Here is a 16,626-nt window from a genome sequence, read left to right as displayed (position 1 = left end):
TAAATTCAGATGCAGTTTCATTCTTCTCAATTCCAGCTAGAAATGTGATTGATGGTTTCTTCAATTGTTTTATAGTTTAAAATACTTGCAAATTTTATGTCAGCAACCAGGTATGAACAGTTTTATGTAATGGTCAAGTGTGCGGACTCTAATCCAGGAGAACTGGGTTTGATTCCGCACTCCTCATGGAGCTGCTGGGTAACCTTGGGCCAGCCACAGTTCTCACAGAACTGTTCTCTCAATAGCAGTTAACTCTCTTAGCCCCACCTACCTCACAAGGTGTCTGCTATGAGAAGAGGAAGGGGACTGTATGCCGCTCTGAGATGCCAAGTGAAGGGCAGGGTATAAATACAGTATCTTCTCTTCTTCTACTTGATTAAGCTGAAAAATGGCTCATCTGTCTGGCAGCAAAGGCAAGGGTGATATAAACTTCAAAGAAACTCCAGCTGCCTTAGTTATGTGTATCTGCTGAAATACCTATATACTAAAAAAAATGTCCAGTTTGATCCAGACACACAAATAGTTTCCATCAATACCAATGATATTTAACTCAGCCTATGTATGGATTATGCTAATAGTTTCAAGGCCCTACTATCACACCTGCTGCATTCCAATAAAAATGGAGAATTTTAAAAATGGGAAAAACTGTATTACAATGAATAGTAGCTTGCTATAGGTTCTCTGGCACTGTAAAAGCAAAAGATAACATATGCTTTAGAGTCAAACACAAACAGTTCATGCTGATGCTTTGGGTTTTGAATGTACTTAAGGAATCTTAAGCCAATGATACATTACCAGAATGGCAAAATTGCAGCTTCTTGTGGGAACAGACAATGTAACTGTACCAACGCTGCAGGCTGAATCGGTTCCTCAGAGATTTAGTCAGATTCACATGTAATGTTTTTGTAAATTGCAGGAAGCAATTTACATTTATATTATCTATATATTATTAGCCACATGTGGCCTCCATGAATTAGGACCAAACTAAGGCAAAAGACATTTTCCTGCAACCTTGGGGGATCTATATTGTCTATCTAAATATTATTTCTATATTATATATTCAAAACCTGCTTGGGACCTTGAAGAGTGAAGTCGTGTTGGAACAGTGAGAAATTTCTCTTTAAAGGGTACAGTTTGGATAAAGCCTTCTGCGAAAATGGGGTCCTAGATATTCTGTAAATGTTAAGCTGCATGGCAGTATGCCCGGAGAGTGAACTTTGTCCAGAGTGGAAACCTCTTCTTCAGTGGTTGGAACAGGATGTGTCTTTCTGTGGATAGAGAGAAGCATTCTATTATGAACTGGATTCTATTATGAACTGTTATCAAGGACTTTCTTAACATATTACCTGTTCTACTTTGTGGTTGTTCTGGGAATTATTGTCATAAATTTATCTGAATGTCTCTATAGGAATGAACTTTGGAATTTTTGTGTTCGACTGAATCTTTAACTATTGGTTATAGGACTACTTGTCACAGGAGCTGTACCTTTTTTCCCCCCTTGCAGGCCCAGGAGCAGCAGAAGCCACTGAGGGCCTGGGTGCAGCGGCAGTGAAAGCTGGCAGCCACTGTGAGCCTGGGCACAATGGCAATGGAGTTCTATGGTAGGTGGTGGGGGCTGGAGCCTCACTTGGCTCAGTGATGGGAGGAATATGGGACCCCCCACAAAAGTCTTGCAGACCCCTCACTTGTACTTACTCTAGTCATCATTATTTGAGTTAAAAGAAACGAATGAAACATTAACACATACAAATTAACAATACCAAATGAAATTTTTTATTGTTAAAAGAATAAAAAATGTCTTTAAAATGCACCTTTTTTCTGATACAAAGAAACATACAGGGCACAGCACATATGTATTTAAGTTACACATCCGACATCACTCTATTTCCCGCTTACTAATCCATGCTTTGAATATGAAAATGGAAGCACAACTACTTCAATAACCTAAGCAAACAATTCATTGAGGAGAAAACTGGGACTTCCCCCCCAATAAATACTTAAACATTACTACAATTTACAATTCCAGCAATCTAATACTTCATGCAAAATTTAAATGGATTACCATCTGATGATATAACTACTTTATAAAAGAGGTCACTAAATATTTTGCAAGTATAAAACTAGGAACTGTACAGTTGAACTAGATGGACACTGCCAAGCACATCTGCTTTTTTAGCTTCATATTTTAACTCTGCAAAGACAGTTTATGTTCTTTGTTTAAAAATGTGACACTGATACACAAGCTTATTAATGTACTGATGCTTGAAGTCTTACTATTTCTGCTTCCTAAACATAATGGTTACAATCTAAAACATGGTCAAGCATGCTACAGTTCCTTAAATCAATGGCTTAAGCATGCTTAAAATTGTTTTAGATTGTGCCTGGTGAAGTTAGGATAACTGTTAACATAGCTTGATGTAGTAACAGCAGCTTCTATTCACTTTGTTATATAAGCTCAACTACATCACAAAGTACAATGCAACATGTTTGGGGACTTCTTGATCTCTAAAACAAAAATCACTGATCTTGTTCATTAAGTGGCTCAGTAACTGATTCATTCAATGGTTCAGTGCCATCTGCAGGTATCTTACTGGCCTCTTCACTGGAATTGTTCTGGCTAAGTGGCTCAGTGGTATCCAGCTGTTTCTTATTGGCCTCTTCATTATGACGGCTTTGACAATGGGTTAAATGTTTCTTAAAGCCTCTAGGGAAATTTGACTCAAAATTGCAACGTGGACATTTAAGCAGACTCTGGCCATGAGCAGCAACATGGTTTTTCAGGTGAGATTCCAAGAGAAAAGCCTTCCCACAAATGTCACACTTGAATGGGCTTTGGACATTATGCTTATTGACCAAATGATGCAATACAGCACCTTTTTTCATAGCTCGGCAGCAACAAATTTTACAATAGTATTTGCCCTTGCCGCGCTTCATGTACTTTGCTATTTCTTCTTCTGAGATAAATGCTTCCTTCTCTTCTGTAAATTGCAGCACACACTGAGGCTGTGTTGTAGTAGCTGCATCAGTCTTAGTCTCTTTACTGAGATCAGTTGATTCTGCATCAAGCTGTTCCTGATCACTGAGGGAATCCGGCTCTTTCACTTCTGGTGTATCCATCTCAGTGTTTCCACTTTCGCTGCTATTTAGGTCTACATTAGAAGCTTCCTGGTTTTCTTTCTTGGCTTTCTTCTTTGGACAAATATACAAATCATCTTCTGCAGGTTCCTTATTTTGTGTGGGCTGTTCTTTTGGAGCCAACAGGCTACTGAAGGGATTCTCATCTTCTGGATTTTCAGGTAAGAAATCTTTACTAGTAGATTCAGTACAGGCCTGCAACTCTGAAAAGTCAGGAACAGAAGGCTGGCTAAATTCAGAGGCAGTTGTTTTGCTGACTTCAGAGGAAACAAGAGGCACAGATTTTGGGACTTCAGAACTGAGGACTTGCTTCTGATCCAAAGACACAGAAGGAGAAGGTTTCTGGAGTTCAGGAGAAAGAGAACACCTTGGAGGCTCTGTGAAGAAAGTCTGTCTTTGTTTCTCAGGGGAACCAGGAGGTGGCTTCTGGGGTTCAGCAAAGGCAGCAAGTTTCTGAATTTCAGAAGTTACAGGAAGCTTCAGCACCTCATGAGAAAGAGCAGGTGGTTTCTGAGGTTCCGGTAAAGGAACATGCTCCTGTATTTCAGGAGGAAGAGCAATATGCTTCTGGGGTTCTGTGAAGAAGGGATGTTTTGGGGCTTCAGGAGAAACAGGAGTAGGTCTATGAGATTCAGAATAGAGGGCATGTTTTTGCACTTCAGGAAAAGACATATGAGTATCATGGAAGAAGGGTCGCTTTTGCATCTCAGCAGCAACAGGAGGAACAGGTTTTTTAGGCTCAGGAAACAGGGCCCGTTTTCGGGGTTCAGAAAAAAAGCCACGCTTCTGAAGATCTGGAGACAGAAAAGTACCAGGTTTCTGAGTCTCTGGAAAGAAAGGAGATTTTCGAGGCTCAGAAGAAAATTTCCAGGGATCAGGAGACACAGAAGGAGTTGGTTTACGTTGCTCAGGAAAGAAGGAAGGCTTCCAAAGATCAGGTGACATAGGAGGACCAGGCTTTCTGAGTTCAGCTGGCATGGGAGGAGGTGGAGGAGGAGGTGGTGGTGATGGCCTCCAGGTGTCAGGAGACAAAACTGGTTTCCAACCTTCAGGATAAACTGATGAAATGGGTTTCCAGGGTTCTGTGGAAGCAAGACTAGATTTCTGGGTATCAGGTAAGGAGCTAGATTTCCAAGGCTCTGTCATAAACTTCTGAGGCTCTGTGGACATCATAGGGGCTGGCCTTCGGGAATCTGGGGCAGGTCTTCTGGATTCAAGTGACATTGATGAGGAGGGTTTTGAAGACCAGGGGGACATATTCATAGAAGACTTCTGTTGCTCGTGAGAGGTACTAGAGGCAGGCCTCCAGGGATCTGGAATATTGGGAGGCCTCCAGGGATCTGCAGAAATTGCTGTTTCTGCTTTCCATGGCTCAGGGGAAAGTGCTGAAGTGGGTCTCCGCATCTGAGGAATATGCCTGCGAGACTCTGAGGGCAGAGCAGTGGCAAGCTTCTTTGGTTCAGGGGACACAGCTGGAGAGTACCTGCGGGGCTCAGGAGATGGAGCTGGAGAAAATTTCTGAGATTCAGATATAGCAATAGGTGGAGAAGAAGGCAGTGCAGACTTCTGAAGTTCTGGGGATACAGGTGGAACTAGTTTCTGTGGCTCCAGGGGTACCTGCATTGTAGGCTTCTCTGGCTCTGTGGCAGAGATATGTAGTTCTGCCTGTACAGCAGGGAGGGGTTTCTGTGCCTCAGTGTATATAGCTAAAGCAGATTTTTGTGGCTCTGGGGACATAGTGGAGACAGGTCTCGGAGGTTCTGAGGGCTCAATTAGGGCAGGTTTCTGCAGTTCTGGAGACAAAGAAGGAATTTGTTTCAGTGGCTCTGATGACAGTACTGGAACAGGTTTTGGAGGTTCTGGAGTTAGCACAGAGACAGGTTTCTGTGGCTCTGGGCACACAACTGGAACAACTTTCTGTTGCTCCATAGATGTAACTGGAATGGGCTTTTGCATCTTGGGAGATAAACTGTTATCAGACTTGATGGGTTCAACAAGAGCAGTCTTCTGAGACTCAGGAGATGTGGAACGTTTTTGTGACTCTGGAGACACAGAAGGCTTTGGAGGCTCCACAGAGATAGTTTTTTTCTGGGATTCTGTGTCTAACAACTCTTTCCGCTCTTCATTCCATTTGTCTGGCCTAGCATGTTGTTCTCTAATGTGATAATAAACATTACAGTACATCTTGCTGGTAAAAAAACATTTGTGGCAATGGAATAATTTTGCACTTTTCTGGTAAAAAATAAGTTTCCCCAATCCAGCAGTATCCATTTCATCACAAAACTCAGGGTGGATAGTACCCATATGTATCTGTACATTTTCATAGTCTGAGCCTCTGAAATTGCAGTGATCACATTCTAAGCTCTCTGCTGGTTTATGCAGGATCTTCAACAAGTCCATTTTTCTCTCAGCTTGCATCACACTACACATGGTGCAAAGTTTAAGCTTCAGTATTCCTGAAATAAATGTTAAAATAATTAAGCTCATGAAATACAGAAATGTTTATTCTTGTTGATGTAAAATTTAGATTGAGCAACTAAGTTATACACACACACACGCAAGCATGCACACACACAACTAATCAATTGTAGAACTTACATGAGCTCTTTCATCTTGGGGAAAATGTTGACATTTTCATGTCTATGACAATTTGCCCAAAGCTTTCTGAGTTAAAAAAATCTCTTCATTGTTTACAGTGCTATCAGCAGACTCTGTTGACAGCACTTTAAGCTGTTTACCCATTCCAGATGGATCTTTTTGTTTTAGAAGGACTAAAAAACCCAAAACTATCTGTAGAGAAAGTGCAGCATTGTCATATTTTTTAAGATGCCATAAATAGCCTGATGTGCACCCCGCTGATACCAATGGTAAGAAACTGAATTAGGCTTAATGAGCCCCTTCTGGGACCTCTGTTATTTGTTCTTTATTCTGATAAGTAAACAAATTGAATGTTTTCATTAGTGAAAACAGAAGAGTCAACACACAGGAAATTAAATTATATTTGCACAAGTAGAGAAGATTCCAAACATTATTTAGATTTGTTCCAAAGCCAAATCATGTTAATATGCACTTAATTTATTTTCTTTTTTAAAGTTGATGCTTAATTGCCCTGAAAATTCTTTACATTCTATAATGCACTGAACATTTTTATCACTCTTTAAGCTTTACTTAAAAAAAAAACTTTATTCAAATTGCACATAGCACTTTTCTATATAACTGGGGAATCCATCACTTTGGATAGCTGTTTCACTGCCCTGTTGACAGAAAACTGCAGAGTTTGTTATTAAAAGAGAATATTGAGATACCACAAGCTCTCTAAAGGCTTGAGGAGGCCAGTTTCCATCTCCTTTGATTTTCTTTGTCTCACTCTCAATATTCCAAGGGCAAATAACACAATCTTCATCAGGATTTTTTTCCCTTGGGGGAGTGAAGTGGGTAGATTTCTTCTTTTAAACTTTTTATACAAATAGGTTTTTTAAAGGAAGTTTCCTGAGTATGCAAAAACCCTCACAAAACCCCTCCCTCAGCTGTCTGTTTGCTATCAGACAAAATATGCACACAAGGAATGGGTGGGGGAGAATTTTGAAACCTCATCTGAATTTACAAAATCTTCCCCAGTAAGCAATTTGTTTGTCTTCCTCTGTTTTCCCCTTTTAACAGACTTTCAATATTCTGTGCCTCCTGGAACATCTTCATTCTTCATCTGACAAGCTTTCCCCTTCTTTTGGCTAATTTACAAAATCATATTTTTAATATATCTAAGGATTTTCCCAAGTATAATACTCCTACCATTTTAATAGGTGGTCTCGTTCTACTGACAGTGACCACCTCCAGGTAACCCTACTGTGTCAGGAACAAATACTACATTGGAAGCTGTGGCCAAATATTTGGATCATTTGAGACCCCTTGTTTCCACTATGAAATCATAAATTAGAGATTCTGCAGACTTTATTCTCAAGATTAAAGATTTTTCTTGTTATAAAGATGATCTTTTGGCCACAGCAGATGTCAATGCATTGCACACGAATATGCCAAATGAAGAGACCCTCTCTGTTGTATTTTCTTCTTCAGAAGAGGAAAGATTTGTCACCTTCCACCTTTTTAATGCAACTCAATTAAATTGTCTTAAATAAAAATTTTCATTTTAAAGATCCATTTTATTTCCAAATTCAGAGAAATTACACATAAACTAGCTAATTTATTCATGCATAATTCTGAAGAACTTCCCCCCCCCAAATCTATTTAATCATTTTAAAGTTTATTACAGATATGATGATATTCTTATGATTTTAATGGGAGCAATAAATTTTGTGAATGTGTTGAGTAGCTGAATCAGCCTGCCAGCCTACCATTAGTGGAGTGCCTCAAGGATCTGTCTTGGGGCCTGTATTGTTCAACATCTTTATAAATGATTTGGATGAAGGAATAAAGGGAATACTTGTTAAATTTCCAGGTGATACTAAATTGGGAGGGGTTGCAAATACAGTAGAAGACAGAAACAGGATGATCTTGACAGGCTGGAAAACTGGGCTAAACCTAATAAAATTAATTTTAAGAGAGATAAATATAAGGTTCTACATTTAGGTAGGAAAAATCCAATGCATTATTATAGGATGGGGGAGACTTGTCTTAGCAGTAGTATGTGTGAAAAGGATCTAGGGGTCTTAGTGAACCATATGCTGAACACGAACACTGTGATGCAATGGCTAAAAAGGCAAATGCAATTTTGGCTGTATTAACAGAAGTACAGTGTCCGGATTTCACATGAAGTGATGGTATTGCTTTACTCTGCTCTGGTAAGACCTCACCTGGAGTACTGTGTTCAGTTTTGGGCACCACATTTTAAGAAGGACATAGACAAACTGAAATGGGTCCAGAGGAGGGTGACGAAGATGGTGAGGAGTATGGAGACAAAGTCCTTTGAAAAAAGGCTGAAGGAGCTTGCTATGTTTAGCCCGGAGAAGAGGAGGCTGAGAGGTGATATGATCAACATCTTCAAGTACTTGGAGGGCTGTCTTATACAGGATTGAGCAGAATTATTTTCTCTTGCCCCAGAAGGTAGGACTAGAACCAATGGGTTGAAATTAAATCAGAAGAGTTTCCAGTTCAACATTAGGAAGAACTTCCTGACAGTTAGAGCAGTTCCTCAGTGGAACAGGTTTCCTTGGGAGGTGGTGGGTTCTCCTTCCTTGGAGGTTTTTAAACACAGGCTAGATGACCACCTGACAGCAATACTGATCCTGTGATCTTAGGGGGAGGTATTTGTGAGGTTCCTAAATTGTGCAGGGGGTTGGAATAGATTACTCTGGGGGTCCCTTCCAACTCTGATTAAGTTATCCCATTCCTCTGATTCTGCTCAGATTTCTTTTTTTTGATACACTGAAAGTCGTTTATGTGTTAAACCTTTAATGAAGCCTACAGATAAAAATTCTTTTTTGCATCGCTTTAGTTTGTATCCACCACAGCTGATCAGGAATCTTCCTTTTAGTTCCTTCTAATGTACAAAATGCGATACTTCATCTACTTCTACCTACTTTGCTGAGGATGAGGCCTTGGCTCAGAAATGTTATCAACATGGATTTCCAAACAGAGTCGTGACATCAGCCTGGAATAGACCTAACTGCAAACCATGGAGGAAATTATTTGTCCATTCTAACAAGGAAGATGCAATATTTTTTCATTGGAATTTTCCCCACTCACTTTACAGATTAAGAGTATAACTCTTCAACAATGGCATATGCTATATTCCATCCTGTAAAACACAACCTATCACTGGATTTAAGAAGTCACGATCCATTAAAGACTTACTGGTATGTGCTGATCTGAGAACAGCAGAAGCACTGACTATTTCAAAGGGTCACCCAACTGACCATAAGTATAATGGATATGTTGTGTCCAGCTGGCTCAGATGAAGCACTTTACTCATCCACTCAACAAATAAGTTTTCACCATAAATCTTTTCTCTAACTGCTTATCTGCTCAAGTTGTTTACATTTTAGTATACCCATGCAAGCTCTTGTATGTGAGATCAACAAAACGTCATTTGAAAAACAGGTTGTCTGAACACTGTAGCAGGGCCATAGCCAGGATTTGGAAGATCGGGGGCATTTACATTGTGGGGGGCACTGATATCCCCCAGCGCCCCACATGACCTTCCCTCTAATTGTTCTCCCTCTCTGATTCTTCTGACAAGCATAATTTACACCGAGGAACCTATTTTGGTTTATTCTGAAAAGGTTTGCTTTTAAAAAGACTTGATTTCTCTATTTCTATCTGGATTTTATTTTCTTTCAAAAAGGTCCTGATTAGGAGTTAGAACATTTGGACAGTGGCGTGGTTTTGGATGCCAAATTATAACAGCACACATTGGTAATGAGACACAAAAACTAACTCTCAGTTCAGTCCAGGAGGATGCATTGTCTTGAGCTTCATTAGCAATTGCAATTCGGCAGTCTATCTTTCTAATCTCCTTTTGAAATTCCTTTATAAGAGCACTGCTACTTTTAGATCAGCAATTGAAACTGTTGTGGTTTCTAATGTTATACATATCCATTTATTATTTACATTCTCCTGGACCGAACTGAGACCTAGGTTTCGTGACTCATTACAAATATTGGTATCTCCACACCTTCTACCCCTCTGCATATCATACCTAATCCAATCAAACCTATTATTGTCATTCACTTGCTATTGCCATTCAGCATCTGAAATCACCTTTATAAAGTTTATATCTCTGTACTTCATGCTACATTTTATGGCATGCACGGCCCAGCCCAAGAAAGTGACATTTGTGCTAGATCTGGCCCTCATTAGCAAATGAGTTTGACACCTTTATATAGTTCACAACAACTGCACAAGGCCAGACTCCATCAGAACTGCAACAGAAAAAATTCTGAAGAAAGTAGCAAGATAGCTGGCAAAATTCACTTGTTATCAGAACATTGAACATTCAGAACTTGTTACTCTTACCTGGGACTGTTTGCACTATATATAACAATAATTTGTATTTATACAGTTAAAGACAGTTACTCTTTTTTTTGTGGTTACTCTTTTTTTTGTGGTCTCTGATACTCAGTATTTTTTCAAGTTTTACTAAGGCTAGTCACTTCACTAATAGGAATGGATATTTTATGACACAAGTGATCACTATGAGGTTATATTAATTTCAGCCATGTTACTAATAGTTCTCACTGTCCTATTTAGGTAAGCCAGGTGTGGCTAAAGATTCAACATGGTCAACAGGACAAGACAACAAGTAATTAATGTACAATATTCAACAACCCATGACTAGAAGATTTAAACAACTATTGGTCAGTGGCTAATATACATTCTTAGGCATGATACTTATATGTGTGTGGCATTCAAGCAACAAGCAGTCTTTGTTGGAGTTGGAGGAAACGAAACTACATCCAACAGACCTTTATATTTGCTCCCCAGCTTCCTTAGGTCTTTATGCTTTCTGCAGCAAAATGCCCCATTATCTATCAGACTTAACCATTCCAAGTCATTGCAGGGCATTTATGTTGGCTAGACTAAATGCGTTTCCCTCCAAAGTTTTACAAGGGAGATATCATCGAGTCCCTTTAGGTGAATATTCCCGACTCAATTCAGCATATATTACTTGATTGTTCCTTTTATCATAATTTTCGTAAAGATTTATTTTGCAAGCTTTCTTTCTCCCCAGATTTGTCTATTCTGCCACCCTGTTATTATTTATTGAACAATACTGAGGGGGAGGTTAGCGAGGCTGTGGCAAAATTTTTGACTGACATCTTTAAATTTAAATCTGACCATGTACGAATGCATCTGTAAGCTCGGTTTCATTTTGATTTTATCTCCAATGTTTAAATTTTTATATTCTGTGTATTTTTATTTGCAACTCTTATGTCATTAAAGGTTTGGTATGGTAAGTAACAAGCAGTCTTGAATGAGACAGATCCAGACCTGGTTTTGAAATGGAAATAGCCTTGCAGACCTGGACTAACAATAATTGCTGAGAGAGACAGAGTAGATTAGTTCTTCTAGACCTCTCAGCTATTTTTGGTACTATCAAACATGAACAGATAAGCTGAGTTGGAGATCAGTGGCACTGCACTAACATGGGTTCTCTCCTACTTAGCCAATCCTACCCAGAGATGGTACTACGGGATTACTGTTCAATCCTCTGGACATTTGTGTGTGGAGTTCTGAAGGATTCTATTTTCTCCCCCAAGCAATTTAACATCTACATGAAGTGATGAGGACGATCACCTGAAGATCTGGAATAAGGTGCTATCAGTATGCTATCATCACCTAGTTCATTATCACAGCTCAATCAAGCAGGTCTGTGGAAGTCTGAAAAGATACCTGGCCAATAAAGCAAAACTCAGTGCAAAGAAGCCTGAGGCACTGTTGGTCAATGATAGAGCTAATCAAAGAACAAGAAGTCAGTCTTTTTGCATTCTCTTCTGAAAAGGTTTACAGCTCTAGATCATTATTTGACCCAGGCCTGTAGCTGAATCTCAGATTTCCTCTGTGCCACACAGCTACTTTTACCAGTTTCAGCTGGTATGCCAGTTGCAGCTGTCCCTAAAGAAGTGAGAGTTGGCTATGGTTATCCATGACCTGATCACAGACACATTAGATTCCTGTAATGTGCTATACATGAAAATGCCTTCGAAGAATACTAAGAAGCTTCCAATGATATAAAATGTTGCAACTGGCTTTTTTCAGGAGCTGGCCATAGAGAATATATCTTTCTTTGTATTGAAAGAGCTTCCTATCAAAAACTGACTAGCCAATTTGCTTCCAAGTACAATTCTTGTCTTTAAAGCCCAAAATAGGTTAGTATCAGGATACCTGGTCTGTACTGTCCCATGCCTAGCAGTGGCAGGCCGAGCCTGGCAACTGGTGGGAGGGTTGGGAACGAGACATCAGTGATGTAGGGTAACCCTAGGAATTGCCAGAAATTATACAATGACTTCTAGAATTTAGATATATATTTATTAGACGAGCCTCCAAAAAAATCTGAATCCTGGATAGAGTTGCCAGGTTCTGTGCAGTCGTCAGCGTCTACTGAAGTAGTGTTGATTCAGTGACATGAAATTGTTTTATGTGTATTTTATTGGAAGACTGTATATATATATTCTTATATCTACTCTATGTATGCTTTATTCTGCTGATCCATGACTGTAATAAATTACTGACTGATTCCTAGAGCTACTCTACCTCTTTTGAATTTCCCCAGTAAATGATGTAGCAAAGTCACTGTTTTTTTTCTTGCCACTACAGCAGTCAGAGACTTCCTGCCATAGCGGAAACCTAGCAGCCCTAACCATGTCCAACATTAAAATCTTCTTAAGCTCTGATCCACCTGTATCTTTGCCTGAAAATGTCCCCCTAGAACAGGGGTGGCCAAACTGTGTCTTGGGAGTCTTCATGTGGCTCTTTCACACATATTGTGTGGCTCTTGAAACCCCCACCACCCTGTTGGCCAGCTTGGGGGAAGGCATTTGTCTCTTTAAATTATTTCTCCAAGCCAAACCAGTTAAATGTTGCTTTCTTCCCTTCCTTGTGGCTCTCAAACATCTGCTGTTCATGTCTTGTTGCTCTCAGACATCTGATATTTATTCTATGTGGCTCGTATGTTAAGCAAGTCTGGCCACCCCAACTCTAGAATTTCATCTGATGCCTAATTTATTGGTTTTTATGCTCCTAATAATTGTATTTGCTCGTGCCTTTGACTAAATTTATTCCTGGCCATTTTCCACTCTCATTTTAGGTGTTCTGTTTTATCTAGTATTGCTTGTATGGCTTTTATGCTGATCACAGTTCTTATTGCTGTTTTGCTAGTATCACACTGATTTTAAGTCACTGTTTTGATTGTTTTGACCTCTGTTCCTTTAGTTAACCGTATAATAACAAATTAGCTTATCACAATTTGTTGTGCTTTCTTTAAAAATGTTCCAAGTTGCTTTATGTAGTTCTCTGAAGAGACGACTAATAAATAACAAACATATAAAATTAAAATACTGCTGGTTCCATGTATGAGTTTGTGTTCCACCAAATTATATATCAAATAAAGCTTCAGAGAAGAAGTCACCATCTATGCTTTCACTTGTAAGGCTGTCAGTATTGGAGATGCCACAATTTTGTAAGATGCTTAAATAGCTAAAATGTATGAACTAAATTGCTCGGCTTAGACTCTTTCAGAATTCCTCAAATAAAGATCTTGCCTTGTGACAGACATCTCCATCTCCACTTTACAGGAAAAAATGCAAAGTGCACCTTTTTGGATTGAATCTTATTCCAATTGGTAGATTTGTGTACTTTTTAACTCTAACCCCACAATTTTTAAAGCACACAAGTCTACCAGATGCAGTAAGATCCTAGGTTAGCTATCTATCCTGTATGGTTTGAGGACAGCCTGTCAGTGAACTGGCTGAATAAATTCTTGGCCTTACAAAGCACAATTTTAGGTGTACAGGAGGCCCCTGGGCAGACTGCATGTCCATCATCACCCACCAGATGGGCCCAATAAGTATGATCTCAAATCTCAATCCATGAGTTCTGTATTTTCCCCAAATATGTGTTAGGATTCTGCCCTGCCAGTTTAATATTCCAAATGGTTTTAGTAAAAATGGAAGCTTAGATCACATTAGTAAACTGTTTACATCCATAAAAAACACAGCAGCAACAAATGTATTTACTTCCTTTTAATAAAGAATAGTAACATAACTTAGAGATAATAGCCTAATTTGATCCCCTGTATTGCTGCAGCAGACTAAAACATGTTTCAGGAAACAGGAAATTGTGATTAAACAAAGATGTAATATTTAAACACAGGTTTCCGTTGTGACCAAGTGGGATAAAATCTTCCCTCATTCAAGAATGCAATTAGTACTAACAGAATCAAGATCAATTTGATCAACTCTAGCAGCATTGCTTTAATAATATGAGCTTGCTATTGTTATTACCTGTATCTAAATCACATCCTTTCAGCTGTTACTTCTCTCCATCATGGCCTCCGCCATAAAATGAAGACTTTTCTGTTGTGTTTGCCATTCCCTTACTGGCCATCCTTCTTGTTTCTTTGTTACTTTGTTACTACTAGTTTTATAAAGTGTTTTAATAGCGGGTTTTAAATGTCTTTAATTGTTTGCCACCCTGAGGGCTCCAATAAGGAGGAAAGGCAGCATAAAAATGTTTTAATCAATCTCTAAGACTTCCTGGTTCATAAAAAAACAAATTGCACGTGAACATTATTTTCAAAGGGTTGTCGGGCCTATTTACAGAACTGTAAGATGAACAGAAGCTGCTGTTTTCATCAACATCAGCTAAGACTTTCAATATCCATGAACCTTTATTGTGAGGAGAGCATGGTTATTTACTGGATTAAATGGTTAGTTTCTGGAGAAGACTCATGGTCCAACAATTTGATTAGAAAAATACAGTATGTCTTCATTAAACCATTTAATCACTACTGATCTAAATATGTGAGGGCGGGGAAGGGAAACAAAACAATGGGGGGGTCTGTTTTTTTCCTGAGAGCTTTTTCATTTTTTCTAATGGAAAAAAATTGGGACCCTCCTATGAAATATATTCTCTTTTTGAGTGAGTAAATGTCTTACATAGCATTTCACTTAACTCCAAATGTACAGTGAAAAAGTCTTAAGATTTTGTTTTTCCAGTGGAAGGACTGGGAAATTTTAGGGAGCACTGGCGAAAACAACTCTTGGACTGTAAGCATATGCAATATTTTCAAGACATATACTGTAGTCATATTTTGACATGTCAACAATTCTTGCAAAAATATATTATGTTTCAATGATAATAATTATTGAGTTGTGTTTTCAACATTACAAAGTTTAGCTTAATATCCAAACACGCTAGCAGTCCTGCCTGTTCTGACTCCATGAGAAAGTTTCTGTGCAAATAACAACTTTAACTTACTAGATAATTTGTTTTCTGACTTCACCTTTTACTTTTCCCTGCCTCTCAGGTGGCAAAAAGATACATGCGCTGTGGTAGTATAGGGTGTAGTGGTTTTTCTCAACAACTTGCAATTTTTTAAATACAAAATGAAGATTCAATTCCATAAATTTGCCAAACATGGAGCAGGGGGTGGGAGTCAGAACAGAAGGCAGTGAGAGGATTTCCCCATGAGCTCCTCATAAGTCCCTGCTTGTTAAAATATACATTTATTTGAAGTGTCCACCCAACGAGAACGAGGAAGCTCCCTCGGCTGCAGACTAGGAACGGTGCACGCGCGCGGCACACTGGGAAGGAACGCGCAGTGCCTACAAATCGCGCGCACGTAAACAAGCTCGGCGACTGAGACGGGCGGGAGCAGAACAGCCTTGCGGACGCGCGGAAAACAAGGGAGGGGGAAGAAAGCCTGCGATAACTCCCCCCCTCCCCTTTTATTTCCGTGAAATTCATAGGTTTTTGGCCCGAAAGGACAGGCAAAATGGCAAATACGTACCCCGAGACAAAACGTATGAAGAGAGGCGGTCCTGCTGAGGAGCTTCGCTTACAATGGCGGCAGAGCCCGAAACGCAGAATCGAACAGAGAAGAGAAAAGGGACCAGCGGACGGGACAAAGAGGGGCACGCGCGGCCAGAAACCCTCTTTTTTATTGGCTCGCGGCCTCCGAGGGGGCTACTCGACCGCTCCTCGGTGCTTGCCCCGCCCCCCGCTGTAGAACTTGGCGCAGGCGCAAGGGGGCGGGAAGAAATGTCGTTGAAAGACGTAATGGGAAAGGATGAGGCGGTTGGGAAGCCCTCGTGCCGTTAGGAGGCGCAACGGCAGTCGCGGCTAGATGGGAGGTCGAAGCCAAGTGGCGGGGGGGGGGGGGTGTAGAATGGGGCTGTTTCCCCTCTCAATTTGAAAGGGTTATTTACTCCAATTCACTCTGAACCAAAGACTAGTCTATGATGTAGCGCTTCATGTATTCAAAGTATTCATTTATGTATATCCTGCACCGCTCCTGCTTAACGGAACTCAAAGCAGTTTATAAACCCAGCTAAAATCTCAGTCCACAAAATTACAATACAAAATAAGAATGCTTGAACTAAGGTAAATGGTATTAATAGATGATTAAGATTTCTGGTTCTCCAAGGATTTCAAAATGCTACCCCCTGGTTAGTATTTGGATGGGAGTCCTCCAAGGAATACAAAGGCAGGTGAATGCAAACCACCTCTGAACGTCTGTTGTCTTGAAAACCCTACAGGGTTGTCATAATTTAGCTGATTTAAAATTAGACTTATGGTGTTTTAGAATCGAAAGCAGTTTTGGTATTGCTTTGAAAATACTGAGCAATTGTATTTCACTTCTGGAATGAATTTTATAAATGTATGTAGTGTATTTTATGGGAAATCTTTGATTTTGTAATTGCAAAATAAAAAGAACACAGTTATGCACCATTCTAATTGACATCCACTCATGCACCACCAAAAGCGCAGAAGAAAAGCTCCAAGTGGAATTTCTAAAAGTTTTGCATGGTTATGGTT

At 39.7% G+C, this 16,626-nt stretch overlaps 1 protein-coding gene across 1 annotated transcript; it reads right to left on the bottom strand.

The window, feature by feature from the left end:
- Nucleotides 1-1,750: 1,750 nt before the first annotated feature.
- On the bottom strand, nt 1,751-15,817 carry CHAMP1 (chromosome alignment maintaining phosphoprotein 1). The gene is made up of 2 exons (XM_060233753.1): nt 15,599-15,817; nt 1,751-5,591 (listed from the first exon to the last, which is right to left on the bottom strand). The coding sequence occupies exon 2, from the start codon at nt 5,563-5,565 to the stop codon at nt 2,518-2,520; it is 3,048 nt and encodes a 1,015-aa protein (XP_060089736.1). The 5' UTR covers nt 5,566-5,591; nt 15,599-15,817; the 3' UTR covers nt 1,751-2,517.
- Nucleotides 15,818-16,626: the final 809 nt, after the last annotated feature.

The sequence above is a fragment of the Heteronotia binoei genome, chromosome 3 (genome assembly GCF_032191835.1).
Source record: "Heteronotia binoei isolate CCM8104 ecotype False Entrance Well chromosome 3, APGP_CSIRO_Hbin_v1, whole genome shotgun sequence".
Taxonomy (NCBI): Eukaryota; Metazoa; Chordata; class Lepidosauria; order Squamata; family Gekkonidae; genus Heteronotia; species Heteronotia binoei.
Note: the sequence above shows the minus strand (reverse complement) of the source record. Positions and strands in the feature narration are given on the sequence as shown.